Source organism: Falco peregrinus, chromosome 1, assembly GCF_023634155.1.
Source record: "Falco peregrinus isolate bFalPer1 chromosome 1, bFalPer1.pri, whole genome shotgun sequence".
Classification (NCBI taxonomy): Eukaryota; Metazoa; Chordata; class Aves; order Falconiformes; family Falconidae; genus Falco; species Falco peregrinus.
Window position 1 is genome coordinate 126,587,290 of NC_073721.1, and position 22,683 is coordinate 126,609,972.

The window sequence follows — 22,683 nt, forward strand, 5'->3', positions numbered from 1 at the left end:
AATCAGATTTAAATGCACTCATAACCATTTACCGCTGTACATTATCGGGAAACCAAGCAGTTAGAGTGCTGCTCCTGCTTTTTATTTCTCCCTCGCAGCAGGCTCTGTCATGTTCAATACATCACAGGGAAGCCCCCGTAGGACGGTACATATGTCCTAGTTCAAGGAAAGTGCTTTGTCTCTGTCAGGGGCACCCGGGCTGAGAGTGCAGGAACGCGGGTGCTCATGCCCCATGGTTTTGGGGCCCCCCGACCCAGTCCCTGAGGCACAGCGAGCATCCCACCTGCAGCCACGGGCACCCCGAGCGCTGCCCCCCTGCCTCGGCATCCCCCCGGAGTGCAGGGCTCCTGCTCCCAGCCCTGCCTCTGCCTCCCAAAGTCCTCCCTGCAGGCTTGCAGCAGCAGAAATAAGGCAGCTGGGTGATGCTTTCGGGAATTAAAAAGAAGCGATGGGGTCCAGGGTGCCCAGGGACTCGCTGCAGCAGCACCCAGCACCATGAGGATGGGGAGAAGCCAAGGGCTGGGGGCTGCAATCGGTGGCTCCCATCAGTCCTGAGCTCGGTTCTTGCTTCAGCCGACCTCCACCGTCACCCCATCAGTAATGGGGTCCCTAGCCCAGGGGTGTCCTGTAGCCCCCAGCCCCACCGCACAGCAACAACAGCCCCTCGCTTGCTTTGCTTGCTTTTATTAACAACTCAGTGCAGGTTTTCAGAGAGCAAATGGTTTATAGACACTTTGCTTTCATTTGAGCTTCATTACATTTACTTTTTTATTCTTTTTTGCTTTTTTTTTTCTTTTTTCTCCCTTTTTTACAAAAACCAGTTGTAGTTATTAACAGCTGTACATATTCTGCTACATACTTTGGTGTAAAGTTGAGAAGTCTGACTCAGTAACCCTCCGCCAGCTCCAGTACATGCAGTTCCTTTATTTTTATTTTTTTTGGAGGAAAATGAAGCACCAACTTGCAAACCAGTGACCATGTGGGACACGAGCTGGGGGTGACCTTACTGCTGGAGGAGTTTGCCACAGGGGCAATCCAAAGCTCCCCAGCCCTTTCAAATGCACCTCCCCATCAATGCAAAGAGGGGGGATGCTCCACAAACACCAGGGGGTCAGACACTGGTCCCAAGTCTGGGGGTGCAGGGGGACACCTGGAGCTACCACCGCATCAGCCCCGGGGACCAAAACACACAGAGGGCACTGCCAAACCCCTCAGCAGGCGCCAGCGTGGGGCTGTTGGCACCGGGGGCCTTGTCAGAGTGACTTTTCTGAGCCAAACCGCCCGCCCTTAGAACACTTTCCCTAAATGCAGGTTTAAAGAGCTTGCTTTTTCCTTCGCTGGGTAATTAGCGCACAAGATCAATCCCATCTCCTCCCTGGCCGAGGCAGCACGCAGCGAGCACCAACGAGCCGCACACAGCAGACACTGTTTTCCTAGGACATCCCCCTTCTTTTTCTTTTGAACATAAAAGGGCAAAACATCTCCAAATCCTCTTATTTTGATGGGGGGAAGAAAAGAAAAAAAACCCCAACCCAAATCATTTCCCATGAGACCTCCTTCCAACCCCAACTCGCCTCTCCCGGCCCCAGAGCAGCTGCTCGGAGGGATGCGATGCCAAGCGCACACCCCAGGTACCAACCACCTCCACTCCATCCTCCTCTCCCCCATCTGTACTATCCACGTCTGTAAACCAGGCAGTTCTCACCTGAAGCCTAAGCAATTATTATTTTTGACCAGATTAAAATCAAAAAATAATCCATAAAAATGTAGTATAAAAATTCTCTTCCATATGCTACAATACAGGGTGAGCGCTTCTGCTACACAAATACTTTTATTTCCTGTTACGTCTTTTTTTTTTTTTTAACCCTTTAGTACAAAATGCTGAAATGCAGGCCTGTGGGGGGAGGGGGTTTGCTTCATCAGAACCTATATAACCAGAAGACACAAGACCATATAGCCCACAGGACCCTACCAAAGCCAGCCCCTTCCCCCCACCACACACAAACCCTACTTGTTAGTAAACTTTGCTTTTAAAAAAACTGTATTTTAAAGGTTATCAATTCTAATTCTTTACTTTCATTTGAATACAAAACACATAAGTTGCTATTATCTTTCGTGGCTCCCTGAGCTGAATTTACTATGCTTTCTTTGAAATCACTCCTCATTGCTTCTGTCCGAAGACCAAGAAGGGCTTGCGCAGACGATCCCGCAGCGTGGGCTTCCCCTTTTCTTCAAACATACGAGCACAAAAAAATCCATATATAAAAAAAGGTGATTGTGTTGCTGATGTCCCATCAGTAGCTGAGGATCCGACCGAGTCCCCCGCGGTCCCAGCAGCGTCCCACCATCACTAACACACCGAACAACGCACGGGTACGACAGTAGGAACAACTTTCACCAGTGGACATCTTTGCTCAGCCTGGTTACGCGCTGCATGGCAAAGTCACGTCCCAACGGACGCTTTGAGGGGGTAAGGAAAAAAAAAATAAAATTGCCACCACCAAAACCATCAGTGGAATACAATTACAGCAGACGAAAAATACACAACTAGTGTACCGGGAGGGGTCCCCCACCCTTCCAATGCTATTTACTAGTCCGTTATTTACATTTTTCACAAGTCTTATGCAGGATGCACAAAAAAAAAAAAAGTCACAATAAAAAATAAGTCCTTTATAGTGCCACCAAAGCGCAGACGGAAAGAACCAGAAAACAAACAAACAAAAAAAATCAAAATAAAACCCAAAACCCTAAAACCAAACAAAAATTTGTTTAGGGCTTCAATGTGTGCCATATTTGCAGACCTCCAAATAAATCCGTGTGTATTGTACGCCGGGCCCTCAAGGCAGAGCCCTGCCAGAGCAGCCGGTTCGTGGCCGAGCCCCCGGGGCCACCCTGGGGCAGCCCCCCCGAGCCCCCGGCCGCTGCCCGCCGGCCGCCCGAGTCCTGCCACGGCCGGGGCTGGGAGCTGCCAGCCCTGCTATAAAATCCGCAGTTAGTAGATGACCTCGTAGACTGTGGCCTTCTTGTCACCAGAGCCCGTGACGATGTACTTGTCATCTGCTGAAATGTCACAACTTAAGACAGACGAGGATTCCTTGGACTGGGGGGGGAAAAAAAGGGGGGGAGAAACCCCCCAAAAAAACCATCAGTTTGGTTTCCCCGATGAGGCTGCCGCGGCTGTGTTCCACCAAGCAGCATCCATGCTGGTGCTCTCACTACATCCCGCAGGCTGGGTACCCATCTGGCCACCCCAAAAGGATTTTCCCCTCTCCAGGATGATGCCGAGAAGGGGGTCTGGGTGTAGCCCACCCCCATGCCCAGCCCCAGAAGCAGCCTCCTACCTGGAAGATGCTCGCTCCGTAGGGCGTCCTCCAGGCGTTGAGCAGGTTGTCTTTTCCAGTACTCACAAACCATTTACCTGTGCCCAGGAAAAGCAGCGTCAGCAGCCGAAAGCTGCCGCTGCCGACTCCCTGTGGCCAGCAGCGCCAAAGCCACTGGCCAGACCCTGAAGCCAAAATCTCCCTGCCCCTGCCCCTGCCCCCCCAGAGACTTCTGGCTGTTTAACCTCAGAAAGTGGAGATTTTGGACAAAATGAACAGCCTGGAGGTTTTCCAGAGATGCTCACCCCAGCCCCCCTCCACCGGGATGCACTCCAGCACGAGCAGGTGCTGGTTCACCACCTCCCGTCACGCGATGTGGCAGGCGGCAGCCACAACCGAGATCATTTTACCAGGACAATCCCCAAATGCGCCATCCGTGGGATGGATCCTGGTCCATCCTCAGCGCCACACCACCGTGCCACACGTTGTCCCTTCCTGCCATGGTTCTTCATGTGCACGCCCAGCTGCCACCGAAGGAGCCGAGCGCAGCACCGGAGCTGCTTACCGCAGTAGGCAAACTTGAGGGAGAGGACACAGCTCTCGTGGAGGTGCAGCTGGTACTTGTCGGGCTTCGTGTGGTGCAGCACTTCCACGTTGCTGCTCTCCATGCCCACCGCCAGCCACTCGCCCGTCGGGCAGTACCCCAGTGAGAAGATCTGCAGGGGGGCAGAGGGGTGCTCAGAGGGGCAGCCTGCACCCACCAGGCTCTGCCTGCAGCCCCAGCAACCCCCCATCAGGGATACCCACTGCCCGGGCACAAGCTGAGCTGGGGGCCGACCCCTCAGAGAGTTCAATATCGTGACTGCTTTGCCCGCAGCGCTGGCAGCAAGGCCAGCAATTCAGAAGAGAAACAGCCCGAACGGCACGGAAGGACATGGCCAGGTCCTCTTAAATCACCCCCCAGCCACCGATCCATGGGCAGAGTGAAGCTGGCGATGGTGTCTGTCTCTGCAGCACAGCCCCGGCTCCTGCCCCAGCTGAAGCGCAGCCTCTTCCGTGGACAGCACTTGTGCCTTTGGACAGAAAGTACCTTCCTGGCATCCTCCAGAAGAGGAAAACTTGGTGTGGAACGAGGTAGGACTAAATAAGCTCTAAGCCACAGCTACTCATGTGCTGGAAACCCTGGTGGCACGGCTTCTGGATGCCCAGCTCCATGACGGCGAGTATTAATGCTGTGCCATGGGGCTGGTGGCTGGCACACAGCGGAGACCTTGACCACCCGGCTGCCGTTCTTGACCCTGACCACACAACTCCAGTTTCACCAGCTGTACGGCACTGGTGGAGGTTGCTGGCCAGCTCCAAAGAGGTGCAGCAGGGTTTGGAGAGGCACATCCATAAATTAGGAGCAGCTGTGCAAGACCTGCACATGCTGGGACAGCTTGAGCCCCATGGATGCTGCTACACTTGCCAAGAGGACACAAAGTCCCAGCTTTGCCCCTCTGGACAAGGGCTCCGGGAGGGTCTGCAGGAGGTGGCCAGAGCCTGAGACCTGCAGCCATCTCACCTGCAAGGCACCTAGAGCCAGCCTGTGACATCCACAGGTGGCCCTGGGCAAGCACTGCTTTCCTAATGGCAGCCCAGCCTTGCAGCAGATGAAAAAGCGATGAAAGAGGAGCTGAAACAAGAGTCAGGGAGCCCCAGAGCTCTCACCACCCTGAAGACTCTTGGGTTTCACCTAAAGCAGTGCGGACAACCATGCACAGAGCTAACAGGGGCCTGTGCAGGCCATTTTCCCAGCAGGAAAAGCCCCCTCCCACAGTCACACAGGAGCTGGATGCTGAGCAGACTGCCCCGGTTAAAGCCCTCCATGGGGTCTCCACAAGGAGCTGCACGATGAGGCAAGGTTGTTCCCCCCCTCCCAGGGCCACGGGCACCCCCTGCTTACCTGGGAGGTGAAGTCATGCTGCTGGAGCTGCCTCCCTTCCCGCAGGTCCCAGGAACGCACTGTGTTGTCCAGACCCCCTGTCCACAACTTCGTACCATCATGCGAGATATCTATGCAGCTGGCACCATCCGTGTGGCCTTGAAATTGCCTTTAAGCAGCAAAAAGATAACACAAATCTTCAAGGGGAACACTAGCAAAAAGCACACAGGTTGTTTCAAGGTGCTCAGGCTACATTTACGAGGCTTCTCCACACCAACCATGCCTGGACACCTACCCAGGGAGCATCCTTTGCCATCCTGGCCAAACCTCCTAGGCTCACTTACCAAGCATCACAAGATAGCATTCTTGTCGCCATCCCTGAGGTCCTCATGCCAAAACGTGGCCCGAAAGACCCCAATTCCGGAGAAGAGCAAGCTGCAGTGCTCCCAGCCCTCGTGCCGCGGCCAGGTGCCGAGGCTGGCTCACCTGACAAGCGTCTGGTTGTGCAGGTCCCAGACGGCGATGTTGCCGTCGCTGCAGCAGGAGAAGCAGACTTTGGCATCAGGGCTGATGGCTAGGGCGTAGCAGGCGGGGGCAGAGGAGGTCAGCTCGGCCTTGATGCGGGGTGTCGGGGAAGCCAGGTCCCAGATGGTGAGCGTGCTCGCCTCCCCTCCCACGATCAGCGTGCGGCCATCGGGAAGGAGCTTGCAGGAGCGAATGTAGTTATCTCTGTTCTGGAGGGGGACAGAGGTGGCGTTGGGGGACAGCAGAGAACAACTTGTCATGGTAAAGGTAGGGGAAAGCAGGGGGAACATGCGCTTGGGGACCAGCGGCAATCCACTGCGGCTTGCTCGCTTGTGTGTGCATCAGGGATGCTCCAGCCCCCGTGCGCGGCCATGCCGCCCCCAGCCCCCTTACCAGGCAGTCCAGCTGGGAGATGGGGCTCTTGCTGCCTGGCTGGCTGATATCCCAGATCTTCACGCACCCTTTGCCGCCCGTGTAGACGTGCCTGGTGGGGTTGCTGATGGTGACGGCACACACCACCTCCCCGTGGCTCAGCGTGTTGATCTGCCGGGCGTGCCGTGGGATGCCGGGACCCGCCAGGGCATCGTGGGGAAAGGGGACCGGCTGCATCTGCCCGTCGGCGCTCACGTGGAAGGAGTAGGCACTGTCAGGGGAGGGCAAACAGGGGGGTCAGCCCCACAGACAGAGGTTTGCTGCAAACCCAGCATAAGGGGCAGGCAGGTGGCATTGCAACCCGGCTGCCGGGTCATGCCTTGCCCCAGCAAGCCGGGGGCTGGGCTGGCCCCAGCCCCACGCTCACCTCCCTCCCGGGCACCCATGCCCACCCAGCAGGCAAACAGACAAAGAGGGGCTTACGGCTTCCCTCCCGGGATGGACGCCAGGCTCGAGGGCAGGCCGGGGGCTCTCATGGGTGGGTGTGGGTCAAAGCCAACCTGCCGAGACACACAGACACGGGTGAGGCCGGACACGAGCGGAGCACGCGAGCGAACAGCTTCCCATCCATGAGCCCAGGCAGGTGGGGGGACACTCGGCGGCTCCCTCATCCCCCTTACTGCTCAGTAACGAATTGTTATTTTTTCCCCTGGCAGGAAGGGGGAAAGACTGGGGAATCAGCCAAAGGTTTGGGGTCTGCAAGGCACAGTGTGCGACACTCACCCTCCCCATGCTGTTCCCAAATGCCCAGCAACGGGAGCAGCCAAGCCATGCCCACCACCCCAGCTGCAGAAACCCCCATCTCTACATTTAAGGGCAGTGTTTTACTTCTTGTTTTGACTGTGTTTTGCCTTAAAGCATGCCATCGAGTGTTTAGCAAGAGTAATGGGAATGGGGCTGCATAATGGGTACTTTGCATGCACCCAGGGGGAAGGATAAACCCCCATGTAGTGGTACATGCACATCACCCCGTGGGGAGGCATCTCTACACACAGCACCCTTCAACAGCAGATGAATCAGCTAGTGAGGAGCCCCAGTTTCACAGCTGACACACGGGAGACACCCCTACACACACACCCAGACCCTCCCCACACCCACCCACCCCACCGGGAGCGAGAAAAGGAGCTAAAAGTGCTACGTACAGCTCCAAAGCTCACCATTGGTGACCGGCCGTAGGCGGCGGCGGCAGCGGCAGCAGCGCTCATCTGTGGGGGGATGTTGTGGAGCCCCGCGTAGGCACCAGGGCTGGTGAGCGAGCCGTTCATCTCATGGTGCCCCATCATGGCGAAGGGAGCCGCGTAGGAGCCCGCAATGGAGATGGGTGTCCGCAGGGCCGAGGCTGAGGGAGGGTTGGGGACACGGTCAGGTGACGGAGCCCACCAGCATCCAGCCCCACTCCCCCCAGAGGCAAAGATGCAAAGGCTGGACCTCCCTCCGCACCCCATCTCTGGCACCGGGACCCCCTGAGCTGCCCTGGATTTGGTCCCCGATAAACCTGAACCCCCTCAAAGCTGCCGTGCTCCCAGTAGAGGACACGGGCTGAAGCTGTGCTGGGGACAGCAGCAGAGGTGGCACCAGGGGACTGGTACCCACCCAGGGGGTCCATGCCGGTCGGCTTGCCAGGCATTGGCCGCAGCCCTGGGGTGCTGCTCGTCCCCGGGGTTGGAGCGTCGTTCCTTGGCGTCGGAGTGTTCGACTTGAGCCCGGGCGTTGACGATTTGTCATTCTGCAAGGAGAAAGGATGAAAAACAGGAGGATGAGGTTCAACCACTGGCATCCACAGCCCCTGCTCACCAAGACCCCAGACCCAGCAAGCACCCACAGCTGGCAGGGTCAGACCCCCCCGCCCCAGCCGAGCGAAGGACATACGTGGCCCAGGTCTTTAGTCTTGGAGGAGGGAGTGCTGCTGGAGGAGGCGACTGAGGCCGGGCTGTTTGGTGCGTCCCCCTTCTTCAGCCCGCGGGCTTTGTCTATGCCGTTCTCTGGGGGGGAGTGGGCTGGGCTAACCCGGGGGGTGGCAGGGTCCTGCGAGACAGGAGAAAGCATTGGTACCCCCCCCAGCAGGGGGGAGAGCTCCCTCTGGCTCCTCTTCCAGGCAGGAACGGGGCTGGTGACAGGGGGCCCCTAAGGCATTGCCCCCCACCCTCCAAACCCCCACCACACCACGGGAGAGGAGCAAATCTGCCAGAACACCCCCATGGCTCACCTCATTGGAGACGTCGACCACCAGGTCATCACTCTTGTCACCATCGCTGTCCTGAAACACAGCGCTGAGTTACATCCTGCAGTGAGCTGCCATACCCTGGGGTGGGGGGCAGCCCCCCAGGGAGCCCAACTCCGCCCCCCCCCCCCCCCCCCCCAGCAGCATGACACAAGTTACCATGCCGCATTTGGAAAATATTACCCAAACCTCACTTTCTCCCACCCAAAGTCCTGCCCACACACATGCCGCATGCCCCATGCCTGGCATGACCGCATCCCCCGGGGGCTCTAGGGGTCCCCCAGCCACTGGACCCGGCTGCAGACCATCCCTGCCACTTACATATCGGCTCATGCTGTCCTTCTCCTCTGCTTTCCGCTTCTTGGAGTCAATGCTGTAATCTGTGGAGCTCCGATGCTTCTCGCTGGCTCTCAGGCTCTCAGAGGGCGAAACGGAGTTATTCTGCAAAAACAAAAGACACTTCTAGTGTTGGAAGCAGAAGGCAACAAGACTTCACGAGCAGCAGCTTAGAGGGTGCTGCAAACAGCCAGCCAGCCCTGCCCCAGACTGCAAAACCCCGCCGGGGGGCTGAGCCTCTGCAGCCCACCATGCCAGGGGACAGGGGCAGCCAGGGCTGGGGGCTGGCCGCCACCAAACTGAGCATCGCCCTGAGCCCCGGGGATGCTGTCGGGGCAGCCCCGCATGGCTGCTCCGCTCCAGCAAGGCTGCTCATGGGCACCTGAGCCTATTTACTGCAAAAGCAGAGCGGGAAAAAGGGAGCTGGTTGTTGTTTCAAAAGGCAGACCCTGGGAGGAGGCTGTGGGCAATTGCAGCAGCTCCCAGCAGCCGCTGGGATCCACCAGCAGGTACTGGTGAATGCAGAGAGGGGATAAGCTGTGCTCCCCTACACCAGCCCCATCTCCACATCGTCCTCTGCCCCTGACGGGGGGAGCACCAGAGCTTTGCACAACCCTGGGCACGGGAAGGGCTTTGCACAAGGGCTGGCACCCACGAGAGCCCATGGGTGCTTCCCCCAGAATCAGCAGTGTTGAGGGGCCTCATCCCCGGCATTTATTAGGGGAGCAAAGGAACCGCTTCATCCCAGCCCCAGACAAGCCAGACAAGCAGCCGAGCCAAAAGGCATCCAAAAAATGTTTGGAAAAACCCACGTCACCAGGCGCCCCGCTGCACAGCTCCGCTCGGGAGGGGGGGGGGCTGTCTGTGCTCGCTTCAAGTAACAAAGCCCAGGAGATGCCGGCATTCCCAGGAAAGCCCCTCGCATGCTGGGATTGCGCCGGGAGCAAAAATGGCAGCGCAAAACCACCTTGAGAGCGCCAGAGAAAGCCCAGCCCTGCATCGCCCTGCAGCACAGCCCCAGCCCTGCGCAGATGCCCTTCAATTAGTTTCTCAGAGCAGCAGGAGAAATTACCATCATTTCATGTCTTGTAGCAGAGCCTGCCACCCCTGCTAAGCAGAAATGTTCCTAAGCTCCTCTGCCTGCCTTTCTTTCCCAGCTGAAAGGGAGAACTAAAGCAGTTCATGTTTCTCCTCGGTACCCAATAAGCAGCTTTGGATAACACCGGGGTCTTTCTTCTCAGGCAGTCATGCTGAAAAACCTCGCAGCTACCAGAGAATCATGTCAAGCATTTAGAGGCATCGATCCATTCAGCCCGCCACTGGCCCGCTGCCAAGAAACTAAATATTTTTTATTGCACAGGCAAGGCTAGGAAAATATGAATGACTAACTGATTATCGTGCGCATTAAACCTCCACGGGGAATACCCTGTATTTTATTTTATAGATCGGGAACCTTCCCATCTCTGACGGCCCCCTCCCCGCTGAAGGAGCAGGTTAATGATGCCCAATTCCCCTCTCCCCCCTTAAATGGCACTTTTCTTCCCATCCGCCCCCAGCTCTCAAAAGGCCCATTTGTGGGCTCGGGGATGGCAGGAAATCGCTGCAAAGCCATGGCTCAGCCAGGCTTTGTCCTGCCAGCTTTTCCCCGAGACGGCGGCATTGTGCACCCCGGGGTGGGGGGCGCAGGCTCAGCCCCCCTCCACGGGGAGGGCAGCCCCCCACCAGGCTCTGCCCACCGAAAAAAATATATTCCCTGCGCTCTCCATCCATGCTCAGGCACTGCACCCAGCCAAAACAAGAACCAAACTGCTGCTATTAACACCGAGGTGTCGGGGACACAAATAAAAAGCAGCCGTGCTGGAGGTGATGGTTGCCCTCCACCACGGTTATTTAGCTGGTTAGTTAACTGCTTGACCTTCCAAGTCCTACTTAACACAGCGTAATAGCCAAACCCATCCCAACAGATTAGATGACCCAAGATAATAGAAGAGTGATCAGGAATAAAATAGCTTTCCTAATCGCCGAAGGATTTTTAGCCAGGCAGACTTGACTGCGCTCATTCACAGGGCTTAGTCAATTGAAACCGAATCTCGAAGCTCCGCAGCAATCAAAAAGATTTAAACCAAATCTCATAACTGGCCCAGAGGCGGCAGCTCCACTCCCCCTGGCACAGCCAACAGCCCAGCAGCTCCTCCACTCAGGGTGGGGGGTTATTTTTAATTTTATTTATTAAATAGGACCTGTGCAAAAGGTTCACACCCTCAAGCCTGTATTTTAAAACAACAGATAAAACACAAACACGCACCCCCCAGAAACTGACGGGGGGAAAAAAGGAGGTAACGGGACTTACTGCACTTGAGTCTCGCTCTTGTAGAGGAAGCCGATGTCAGAGGTGAGGTCACAGCCAAAATGAAGACAGAAAAATAAAGCAAGTTAGAGTAAGTCTTAAAACAGAAAAATAAACCTAGAAGCTCCTCACCGGACACTCTCCTGCCTTAACTCAAAACCTTCCTGTGCTCTCCTGGGCTTCGCTTTCAAATCCCCCTGTGTCCCCCCACTGCCTCCTGCCTCCTTCTTTTTGCCAATGTGATTTATTTGGCAAAGCACATGGGGCCGAGGGAAACACCCTGAAAGGCAAATGGAACGGCGTCCGCCGACGGCACGTGTACCCCAAGTCACAAACCCAGGAGAAGGTCCCCACCACCCATCTCCGCAGCCACACGGGTGGGTTGTGGTTCAGCCATTCGCTTGCCCTGGGATCTCCCGGCAGTTTGAATCCATGCATAAAAATGAATGTAACTGGATAACTGCCACCGATCGTGATGGGTTTTTTCCCTCACTGGCTTTCATGGGGAGGACAACCACCCCAGATCCACCAGCAGAAGAGACCAGCAGCTTCGTGAGGCTGTTGGATAAGTGCCCTGCAGATGGGCATGCTAAGGGGAAAGATCTCGGATCTTGGTGTATTAACAGGCAGAGGGATTTGCAAGGAAAATCTTCAACGCTGCTGGCCTGCAACCCATCTCATGAATCATTTTATCTTCTGAAAGATTGTCTTACCGCTAACAGGAAGAAAACCCAGCAGGTTTACAGTGAATATTGCTGGTTTCCAGACCATCGAAAGTGTCTGGCAGTGATGGAGAGGAGGAAGGCTGCTCTGCCATGAAGGCACGGCTGAATGGGAACACAGGATCTGCAGCAAGACTCCACCACAGCCCATGGGGACTCAGACCTGTGTGTAAACTCGGGGGGCACACAAGCAGCTCAACCCACCAGATCGTTCCGCCTGTGCCATTTCCTGAGGCAATTTGCATTCCCTGCCCTAAACCAGCAAAGAGGGATTCGGTCTGGAGGCAGGTCCCCTCCTCCCCGAGACCCCGCCAGCCCCAGGCTGCTCTCAAGAAGCATCCTGACCTCAGCAAACAAGCAAAGCAGGGAAAGCTTTGGCATCGCCTGGAAGCTGCCGCTGGGAATATCCCACAAGCGGCAGCACCTTCCTTGGCCACCAAGGCTGATTTGAGGAGCTTAAGCATCATATAGGGAAAACTGCACCCCTAAAAGCACGAGCCCCTTCCCTGAAGCCCGCTCCCCTGAGGGATGGGGCGGTGGGAGCAGAACCACACCTGGACCAGGGCATTTTTAGCACCAGAGAACGCAGTGATGAGCAGCCCCCAGGGACCTGCTCTGGGGCCCCAAATACAAGATGGACATGGACCTGTTGGAGCAAGCCCAGAGGAGGCCACAGAGATGATCAGAGGGCTGGGGTACCTCTGCTGTGAGGACAGGCTGAGAGAGTTGGGGTTGTTCAGCCCAGAGAAGGCTCCAGAGAGACCTTACAGCACCTTCCAGTACCTAATGGGGGCTCATAAGCATGATAGGGACAGACTTTTTAGTAGGATCTGTAGCAACTGGACAAGGGGTGATGGTTTCAATCTCGAAAAGGATTGATTTAAATTAGATATTAGGAAGAAGTTCTTCACTGTGAGGGCAGCGAGGCGTTGGCACAGGCTGCCCAGAGATGCTGTAGGTGCCCCATCCCTGGCAGTGCCCAAGGCCAGGCTGGACGGGGCTGGGAGCAACCTGGGCTGGGGGAAGGTGTCCCTGCCCATGGCGGAGGGGTGGGACTGAATGATCTTAAAAGGTCCCTTCCAACCCAAACCATTCCGTGATTCCACGACCACACTGACCCGGCCCCCTTGCTCTCACCTCTGTGGTCCAGGTCGTGATGGTTTTTCTCGTCCTTGACGGCGAGGTGTGCCTGGCTGCCCAGGGCACCAAGAGCCAGCAGCCCCGAGCTGCTGCCGGTGACCGGTGGGATGCCCGGTGGCTGGAGGCCCGAAGGATGTGGCGGCAGCTGGACCGGGGGCCCATGGGCGGCATGGGAGAGGTGCTGGGCCTGGAGCTGCTGCTGCTGCAATGAAATCACCAGTGAGCCGGGGAGGGGGCAGCAGGACCAGGGGGGATTTGGAGGCATCGAGTAGTGGCATGGCAGCGGGAGCAGTGCCAGGAAGGGGCATGCCCAGCGTCGTGCCGGGAGGGCAGCCAGGTGATGCCCTGGGGAGCTGCCTGCTTGGCTGCCTGGAAGGAGAAGCCCCGTTAGCAGGAGGGACGGAAGGTGCCTCGTGTATGGCCCTGGGGATGATCCCCAACGCAGCCAGGTGGCAAGAGTGCATGATGGCACACACCCCTGGCCAGACCATGGGAGTCATCTTTAATTCAAGGTAATTCACATCATCACTGCAGACTTGGCTAGTTTTGCTTTTCAATAGATATAAGCAAAAAAAAAAAAAAATAAAAAAATTAAGGAACACCACCCAGGATGAAGAAAGCAGCTCTGGCTGGAGTGCCAGCTGCTAAACCAGATCAGAAAGAGAAAACTCAAGCATCCAGGATCCTCCCAGGACACCTCAGAAAAGAGAAGTTTTGCTTATTTGCTCAAGGTTTAAGGCAATCGATAGCACAAAGAAAACAAGAAAAACTCCTGCACAGTATCTCGGCCCCATCCTGCCACCCTACTGCTCCCAACCTCTCTGACACCAGCGGGACATCCCTTGCACTGGGCATGGGGCTGGCCAAACCGCAAGTGCACCCCCTCCCCCAGCCACAGCACATCACCACCCACAGTCCCCAGCACGTCTGCAGGCGCCTGGCTGCTCCCCACCTCCCCCGGGGGCTTTGGGGAGCCGTGAACCCCGGCCATCCTGGCATGCATGCACCCAGCCTTGGGAGCTGCTGGAAAAAGCTGATCTGCAGCTTTGAGGAGAGGAAGGGAACAGCAAACGCATCCCCTTTCATTTCTATTTCGAATACAAACTTGAAAAAATAAGCCAAAATGCAAGCTACTATCTGTCTGTTCTCCAGGGTGTCACTTCCAAGAGCCCCAAGGCCACCGCTCCCGCAGCTCCCCCACCCCAATGACCCCAGCGGTCCAGCCAGGAAGGTCGCAGAGCTGCTGCTTGTGTTCCCAACCCTGCCTGCACCCACAGCCACTTCAAGCAGCACCTTATTAGCTGCTGGTGAAAGCTGCATTTGGGCGACTTCAGTGGGAATCATAGGCTTGGGGGGGACGGGACAGCCGAGCTATGGCAGAGCCCCCCCCAACCAGGTCAGATCAGATTTTCTCCCTCCCCAGCACCACTAAGTGCGGCAGAAGCTGTCACCAGACCAGGCAGCTTTCTAGCAACCCAGGCTGCGCACGGAGGAGGATCCCACCGTGCGGCAAGTGAACACCCACCAACCCACAGCACCCTGGGGGGCACAGATGGAAAGCAGGCGGAGGTCCTCCTGCAAGGGTCAGGGGGGCTCAGCTCCCAGCAACAGCCAGGGAGCAAGGGGCTGCTGCTCAGCCCAAAGCGCAGCAGGAGCACACCAAAACCCCTTCCCAGGCACAGCGGACCTGACATTTCCAACACTTCCAACAAGGAAATTTCCAGCACATCTTCCCCAGCGCTGCAAGGGGATGGATGCACCAGAGTGCCCCTGAACAGCAAGTGGTGGGGGGTTACCAGTCACTGCAACCAGTCCAAAAAACACACTGGGAAAGGGCCAAGAGCGGGCTTAACGTGAGGGGTCCCAGAGGTTCGCACCCACAGCTCAGCCCTGTCAGAAGATGCACTTAAAAGTTTTCCTGCTGCCCTCGAGGCAGGCTGGACCCTGCAGCACCCCAACACCACGGTGCAGCAGTCGGCTGTGCTGCAAGGCTGTACATACAGACCCCAGCCCCAGCCATGCTGAGGGCAGGCTGCACCCCCTGCAAGCATCCCGGTGGCCCCTGCAGCAAAAGCCAGGATGCAGCTTTTCGGAAAAAAAAAACCCCACACTGAGGCCATGTCTTCAGGGGAAACACACGTTCCACCCACCTCCCGACTAAAGGACCTATTTTAGGGGGCAGCAGGAAGGGGTGACTTGCTGTCACACGCTGATGGGCACAGCGGGACCCAGCTGCCTCTTGCCGCCCAGGGCAGAGCTGGGTGCAGGGAGAGCGGGTGGGCGACCCACACCTGCCAGGCTCCGGTTTCTGAGCCTGGTGCGAGGGGAGAGGGAAATCCCCAGCCAGGACGGAGCCGGGCATGGATCTGAACGGCAGTAGCTGCAGTCTGAGGCAGAGGAGATGCATTATCTTAAAACGCAGCTTCTTCCGGGCAGCGCAGAGGTCTCAGCTGTGGCAGAAGCCAAATTGAGAAGGCAATTAGGCCTCTGCAGTGCTGTTATAGGAAAAGCATAAATCATTTTGTCCTCAAAAGCAGGAGCTTTTTGGCTTCTGCTGGGCTGCTCCATCCACAGGGCAGAAGAGGGGAAGCATCCTCCAGACCTCCATTTGAGGAGGTGTCCTCAAACCAGCAGGTGCGAGGCAGCAGGGTAAGGAGACCTGGCAGGCAGGGCAAGGGGAGCACCAGGAGGGGGTCCCCAGCCCCAGGGGCTCTGCCAGATGGTGCCAGCGCCTTGCCGGTGCATCCTCGACACTGCAGGGCACGGCCCCTGCCTCCTCACCACGCACACGTGCGGAGACCAATCCCTCCGACACCAAAGCAAAACGAACTGAGCCTCAGCTCTTGCTGAACTCAGTGAGGCTCTTTACACTCCCAATCTCGCCGTGTTTTACACCCATTTAGGCGAGAGGCAAGGCTGGTCATTTTATCAGAGCATCATCCCAGGGAACAGCCCCCGATGGTTTTCCAGCACGGTACGCTCCTCTCCTACAAGCTCTCCAGCAGTGCCCATTCCCGTGGGGCTGGAACACACCAAGATCCAATGCTTTATCCTCAGCAATTTCCAACTTCCACGGTGAGCAGAAATACCTGCACTGCATAACGCTCCTCCCAGGAGCTTTCCAGCCCAGGGTGACCACCTCCTGCAGCAGCAGGAGCCCCAGAAGGACATGGTGTCTTGGGCACCCTTGGGTCCAGGCAGCAACACTCCAGCCCAGTGACGTTGATGAGGGTCACAGCCATGGCACAGCCCCAGCAGACAAAGCAGCTCCACCACGAGCAAGCGCAGCAGCACCCAGGTGGGGTAGAACACGGAAGGAAGAATCACCACCCTCAGCTTCACACTCCAGCAGAGCAGAAAACTGCTGGATTCCTCCCCCGTTTTGTTTTTTTTTTTTTTTCTTTCAACATGCTGCCAGCAAATACATCCATCCAACAGCTCCATGAGCCACAGGGGACCGACCCTGTGGGGTCTGAGCCACGCTGCAGCAGCCCTGCTCCGGTGCAGGGGGTAGAAACAAATGTCAAGACACAACATCCCACTGTGGCCCAAGGTAATGTTTAAAGGTGTTTTTCTCCCCTTTGGCATGCAGGAACCAGCAAGCAGAATCCATTTGGAAAGCCTCCTTGCCAGGCAGCTCTGGTTTGAAGCCTCATCCCTCCATCCAGCATCAGCGCTGGGCTGCCCACATCTCCACAGGGTCACGAAGATCACATCTCAGGGTTGCAGACCTCCATCCCGGCACTGCTGGAAGGAGCCATGCCCCAACCAGGTCACTCCCATGGCAAGACGACGATGATAAGCCAACAAGTCCAGCGCACATCCTCGCTGCGGGCAAGGGTACCCGCATGGGTGCTGGAGGATCCCCAGGCTCCGCTCGCAGCTCCCCGCGGCTGCCTCTGCCATCCTTCCCAGCTGTGTCGCTCCCCCGGGGTTTGTGTGTGTTGGCCCAGGGAGTGGTGGATCCATGTCCCTCCTGCGTGGCACTCGGGAATCACGTCCTGGAGACTCCACAGAGCGGGATAAAATCCGCCCGGGACTCCGCAGTGTAGAGGGATGCAGTGTAGCTCAGTGATGCTGCTCACTCAGCATTCGCTGAAAAGCCCGTCTTCCCTCCTCTGCCCCTTATTCCCTTCAATGAAAAATGGTGGTTTTTTTAAAAATTAACATCGCAGGGGGGCTTGCTGCAAACAGCCCAGGGAAGGGCAGGCTGCAGCTCTTCAGCCACCTTCACCACCTGAAAAACACCCCTGCGCCTGCAGCCAGCTGCCCGGGGTGGGTGCCCCACGCCTCCACCGACGGCAGGGACAAGGCAGGCTGCTCACATCCAAGCAGGATCAGGGTCCTGCTCAAAGTCACGCACGCGCTGCGGTACGTGCAAGGACTTGGGGCAGCCTTCTGAGGCCAGCAACCCTCCCAACACCTCCCCAGCGTGCCCAAGCTGCACAGCAAGCTCAGACCTGCTCAGGATGCTGCGCTGGGGCTTCTCAGCTGCTGGCAGTACCCCAAACTGGACTGACTTCCCTGCAGAGCCCAGGACACCAGCCTGCAGCAAGGGGCTGTGGACAAGGGTGCTGCAAACCCAGCCCCAGGTGACGGCGGGGGATGTCAGTATCGCTCAGGCCCCAGGTCCAGGCCAGGCGAGAGGAGCTGGTGGGAGATGCGCAGACACAGAGATGTTTTCCTTCTGGGGTCCCTCAGCATGTGCCAGACAAATATGGTTAAGATATGAAGAGGTTACAATTTATGAGAAAGGCTGGCAAGGAATATCTCATATGTAGAGTGTTTTTAATTGGATTATGTACATCATGCTTCATGCCTTTGTTAACCGATTTAATGGTTCACCACTTAAGTTCACCACTTGCGTTAAATTTAGTAAAGTAGTCTAATCATTTCCAGAGCTATAACCAAATCAAGGGCTCAATTTCACAGAAGCCTGAAGCAGAGGAACTGTGAGACAATGGCCTAGATGCATAAAATTAACAGTTCTTGACCTCAAAAGGGGCAAAAAAAAAAAACCAAAAACCAAAAACGTCTTAATGATTTGGTGCTTTTTTTGTGTGTGTTGATTTTTGTTTGCAGCACCTGCACCAAGACGCTGGTGCAGTTTATAAATAGTAGTCTTCCCTTCCTGCAAGGCATGGCAGGGGACAGTAGAGCCACCCATCCCCCTGCGCTGGTGATGCATCCCGTGGGATGCGGGGGGCTGTGCATGCCCCAGCACACTGCCCTCTCCCACTCGAAAAGAGCAAACACACACAAGTGGTCTGCCCCACATGAGCAACCCCACAATAACAAACCACCGCATGCATAAAGGGAAGAAATTGTTTGCTGGAAAAAACAGCCCCCTCTTGGTTTCACATCTCGGCGGGGCACCCAAGCAGGTGCAGCAGCCACCAAGCAGTACAGACCCACAACCCAAAACAGCTCCGCATCTGCCTGGAACACGCAGCACATCCCAGGGATAAGCTCTGCCCTCCTCTTCCAGCCATCCCAGCACATGGCAGCGCTTGCCCCTCTCCCAGCAGCAGCTGTCCTGGGTCTCCCCCTCGACAAGACACAGCGGGAGGGGATGCTCCCAGCTGCCTGTCCCACCCCAGCACCCCCCCAGATCAGCCCTGTGCTCCCCCAGCTGCCTGTAACTCCTGCCTCCTCAAAGTTTGTCAGGCAAAGCGATTAAATGCCTGGCTGCTTAATGATGGGATGACACTCGCTCTGATCCAAGGAAGCAATTACCTTGAAAATGGGGGTCACAGGCCCCGCTCATTCACCTTAATTGAATTCCAATATCTGCCTCTAGCTGCCTGGGCTCCTGGCTGCGACTTAAAGCAGCTCATCAAAGCCGAGCATCTCCCTCGCTTGCTGTCTCTGCCATGGATGCAACCTCCCAGCCCGCCGGGAAGGTGTGAGGTGCAGGCAGCAGCAGGCAGGAGGCCAAGCAGCTGCACAGTGCTGCCTGCCACCCCAGTGAGACACACTCCTGTGCCTGGACCGCTTCCCAATGCCACCGCCACAACAAGCCCCGCTGTGAGGGATCCGGCTGCAGCCAGGCTTTCCTCAGCCCCCCAAGGGCTGCTGCTGCAGCCCGGAGCACGATTCTGCACTTGGTGCTACCCCCATAAAACCAGAAAAACATATACAAGAGCAAGTCCAATGCAGAGAATCATGAAGTCCCTTGTAGCTTAAGAAAGAAGTGCAAATAGTTGTGCAAAAAAAAAAAAATTTAAAAAATTAAAAATCAGTATTTTCTGGAAAACAAACACCTAAACCCAAAGCAGCTCTGGAGCCACCTCCCCAGGATGCTGGCTGGGGACACTGATGTCCCAGCTCCAATAGAGAACAGGTTTGCTGCAGGACTGAGACCATCACACCAATTAAAAAGACATTAAAAATTGTTAGTTTTAAGGAAAAAAACCCACCACCCAAGATCTGCGAGAGAGAGCCCAGTAAGACGGGAGCGGGTAAGTCAATGCATGGAACAACAACTCTGTCAAATTTACAGCACATTTCACATCAACAGCCCATGCAGAGACATGCCTGGGCTCAGGGGGCTCCGGGAGGGCGCTGGGCACTCAGCCCCGCTCTGCACCCCAAACCCTCCCCCATCTCATGGAGAACAGCAAATTTGACTGGCAGAGGCTCCTGGTGCTGCATTAGTGCCCGGTGAGGGGGACCGGGCTGCCCGAGCCGTGGCTGTCACCCCCCGTCTCGCTCAATGCCAGATTGGGGGAGTTTTGGTAGTTTGGGGGGGGGGCCGCAGGGTAGCGAGCCACCCTTCTTTATCCCCGCCTGAGCACAGGATTGCCTCTGATTATGGTAAATGATAGGAATAAAAGGGGTATACACACGGTGAGAGGCAGATTGGGAAGTCCACGTACCCCGATGATAGCATTCAACTCCGTCATTGTCACTTGCTTGGCACGCTCAACAGCCTGTGCGACTTGCTGTTGGTGCTGCGGGGACAGAGGCGCACGGCCAGGTCAGAGCCTGGCAGGGGGCACCCAACCAAGGTGCAACCCCCTGGAGATGGTCACCCCCCCCCGTTTTCTTTATTTTTTTTGTGTCTATATTTTGCTCACAAGAGCAGCAGCCCAGGGACACTGCCCCATGGACCACGGGGGGGGGGGGGGGGGGGGGAGCCAGAGCAGCCCCTCGCAGCCCTTTTTGCTCCTCAGGCTCAGCACAGACCCCCACAGCCAAGCAAAGCCCCTCACAGGGTCTGGCACTCCCCTACCCCGAGGGTTCTGCAACACGCACATAGGATCTGAGCCCCCTTTCTCATGGGGAGCCCCAGAACAGCCCCGCACCTCCAAAACACAGGTTTGTTGGGAACAGGTCCGTGCCCCCTCGTGGGATCCCCCCTCCCCAAAGGGCACAGCACTCCTTCCTGGGGAAGCCCCCTGGGAGAAGCAGCACCCCACATCTGGGGTGTGAAAACATCCTTACCTCTTGTGACAGAAAAGGCATGATCTGGGCTAAAATTGTATTCAGTCTTTTAGCAATTTCTGTCTGAAAAAAAAAAAAAGGAAGAAGAAAAAGCAACGGTCAGTACCAAGCAACCTCCCGTGGCCTGCACGAGGCTTCCCGGCAGCAGCACCGTGCATCCACCCCCACCCCGTGCATCCCCTCCCAGCCACACAAGAGGAAGCGGTGACTCCCAGAAGAGGCAACAAAAGCACCTTCGTGCTTGCTCTGTGGGACAGGGTCCCGTTCCCCACGCTCTCGGGATGCTTTGGTCCCAATCATGGGACCGAGCATCACCAACCAGCCCCAGCAGCTCCGCACCAGCCCGGACTCCCCTGGCTGCAAGAAAACACAGCCAGGCGTTAGCCCGGCTCCCCATCCTTCGAGCAGCTGCTGCTCTCTGAAGCGGCTGGGTCACACAAAATCAGTTTGGCACACCCAGCCGGGATCACGCGCAGGGGCAGCCCCTTGCCATCACCTTCTGCTCCCAGCACTCAGTTGCGGGCATTGGGTTTCTTCAGAAGAAACCTCGGCAAACACACCGCCCTATGCAGCGAGTGTTTAGTCAACAGCGAGGGCTGGTGGGTGCTGCTCCGATCCCTGCACTGCCGAGGTCTTCCCCCACCCCAAACTGAAGCTGCCCAGGTTCCTTTCGTCATCCTCAGCAAGCTGAGCCCATAACCCTTCACACCCATCCACTCAACCACATTATTTGGGAGTTTAACAACAAACCTACGCTGTCAAACTGTGGTTTCTACAACACCTCCATTAACTGGGAATAACGTTTTCCTGGAGCCATAACCCTAGCCCATGTCTGGGGCAAGCCGGCAGCCCGGTGCCAGGAGGTGCCATCCTGCCGCGCACCCCACGGATGCTCCCATTCGGCACGCGGAGCTGCCTGGCTCCCAAGAGTTAACGCCGGCTGCTGCGCCAGCCGAGGCAGCTGTTAAAACAGCTTTTGGTCCAACTCAAACATGGCCTGAGCAGCCGCGAGGATTCAGCACCGCAACAATGGCCGGAGCCGAGCCCTGGCACAGAATCAAACGCCCCAGAAATTCCTTCCGACAGCCCTGAGCAGCTCGTTATCAATAACATAAGTGATTAACTGGGTCTTGCTCCAGCCTCCCCATTGGCAAGGTGCCTCCCCCCCCGAGACAGCCAGCAGCTGCCCACGTGCTCCCCAAATCGCCACCGCCACCCCCCGGCACCCCAAGGCTTCACTCTCCCCCACCTCCACTGCTCAGCCCCCAGGATGTGCCCTGCAGCAGCTCTGATTTTTGATTGCAACCCCAGTGGGGTGCTGACCCACAGAGGGGTTCTCAGCTCCACCTGCTCTCAAATACTGCAAGAAAAACCCAAATCCCATAGTCTGGGAAAAAAAGCAACAAAACACCACAACAAAATATCCCACAACAGACACTCAACCCTTGCTTTGAGGAGCTGGGCAATGGCTGGGGCGCACTGGTGTTACTGCAGGACTAACCCAACAAGCACAACCAACGTGCCCCAGAATGAGCATAAGCAAGAAGATGGCAGGAGAACTCCCATCTCCCCCAGTCTAGACTCACCCCTGCAGAGGGAACCACCGCACGGAGACCCCATGGCCACCAGAGCTCAGGGACCTGCTGCAAGGGGTCCCCCCGGACCCCCCGCCTGCTGCTCCCGCAGCACCTTTGCACGGGCATCGCCGGTTTTGGCTTCAAAGCGACGGGGATATTTCTGGACGTCTTTTCTGACAGCGCCCCTGTGATTAGGTTACACCTGATGCTTTTATTAGCCCTTCCAGAGGTCAGGGGAATGTGCTGGCGTGCCGTGTCGAGCCAGAGGCATCTGGAAGTGACTACGGTTTGGACTCAGGTACCTTGGCTGCAGCTAAGCAAGTGCTGCAGCCGCCAGGATTTCCACAGACCCGAACGCGAGGATGCAGGGCTCGTCAGGCGGCTGGTGACGGCACGACACTCCCTGCCCAGAGGAAAAGGGCTCCGGCCAGTACAAGTTTTTAAACACCAAACATGCGGTGCATCGCCTGCCGACCACTCCCAGCCCCAAAACAGGGCTGTGAGCTGGAACTGCAAAAAATCAAGCCCAGGCATAGTGCCGCATCCGAAGGAGCGTGGTGCAGGAGCGCGGGTGGCGCCGTGCGTACCGCAGCCGCCCCAGCAAAGCGGTGCCACTTCAAAGTGGCAGCAGTGCCACCGACAACCACCCTGGCGCTCACATCACGCATTGCTCAGCGATAGGTAAACCTCTTT

General features: G+C 56.8%; 1 protein-coding gene across 8 annotated transcripts in view; it reads right to left on the reverse strand.

The window, feature by feature from the left end:
* Nucleotides 1-667: 667 nt before the first annotated feature.
* The window catches only part of TLE3 (TLE family member 3, transcriptional corepressor), a 31,707-nt gene continuing 9,691 nt past the window's right edge, over nucleotides 668-22,683 (reverse strand). For 2 of the 8 annotated variants that reach the window (XM_055816838.1, XM_055816845.1), the window contains exons 6-21: nucleotides 20,414-20,476; nucleotides 19,816-19,920; nucleotides 12,965-13,169; nucleotides 11,109-11,125; nucleotides 8,744-8,863; nucleotides 8,408-8,458; nucleotides 8,071-8,226; nucleotides 7,795-7,927; nucleotides 7,344-7,540; nucleotides 6,625-6,701; nucleotides 6,163-6,412; nucleotides 5,731-5,978; nucleotides 5,266-5,413; nucleotides 3,886-4,036; nucleotides 3,342-3,418; nucleotides 668-3,100 (exon numbers count right to left, since the gene is read on the reverse strand). In XM_055816838.1, the coding sequence (XP_055672813.1) occupies nucleotides 2,993-3,100; nucleotides 3,342-3,418; nucleotides 3,886-4,036; nucleotides 5,266-5,413; nucleotides 5,731-5,978; nucleotides 6,163-6,412; nucleotides 6,625-6,701; nucleotides 7,344-7,540; nucleotides 7,795-7,927; nucleotides 8,071-8,226; nucleotides 8,408-8,458; nucleotides 8,744-8,863; nucleotides 11,109-11,125; nucleotides 12,965-13,169; nucleotides 19,816-19,920; nucleotides 20,414-20,476 (2,106 nt within the window). In that variant the 3' untranslated portion in view covers nucleotides 668-2,992. The remainder of the gene's footprint in view (nucleotides 3,101-3,341; nucleotides 3,419-3,885; nucleotides 4,037-5,265; nucleotides 5,414-5,730; nucleotides 5,979-6,162; nucleotides 6,413-6,624; nucleotides 6,702-7,343; nucleotides 7,541-7,794; nucleotides 7,928-8,070; nucleotides 8,227-8,407; nucleotides 8,459-8,743; nucleotides 8,864-11,108; nucleotides 11,126-12,964; nucleotides 13,170-19,815; nucleotides 19,921-20,413; nucleotides 20,477-22,683) is intronic. The other 6 variants (XM_055816881.1, XM_055816848.1, XM_055816857.1 and 3 more) reach the window with 6 other exon arrangements.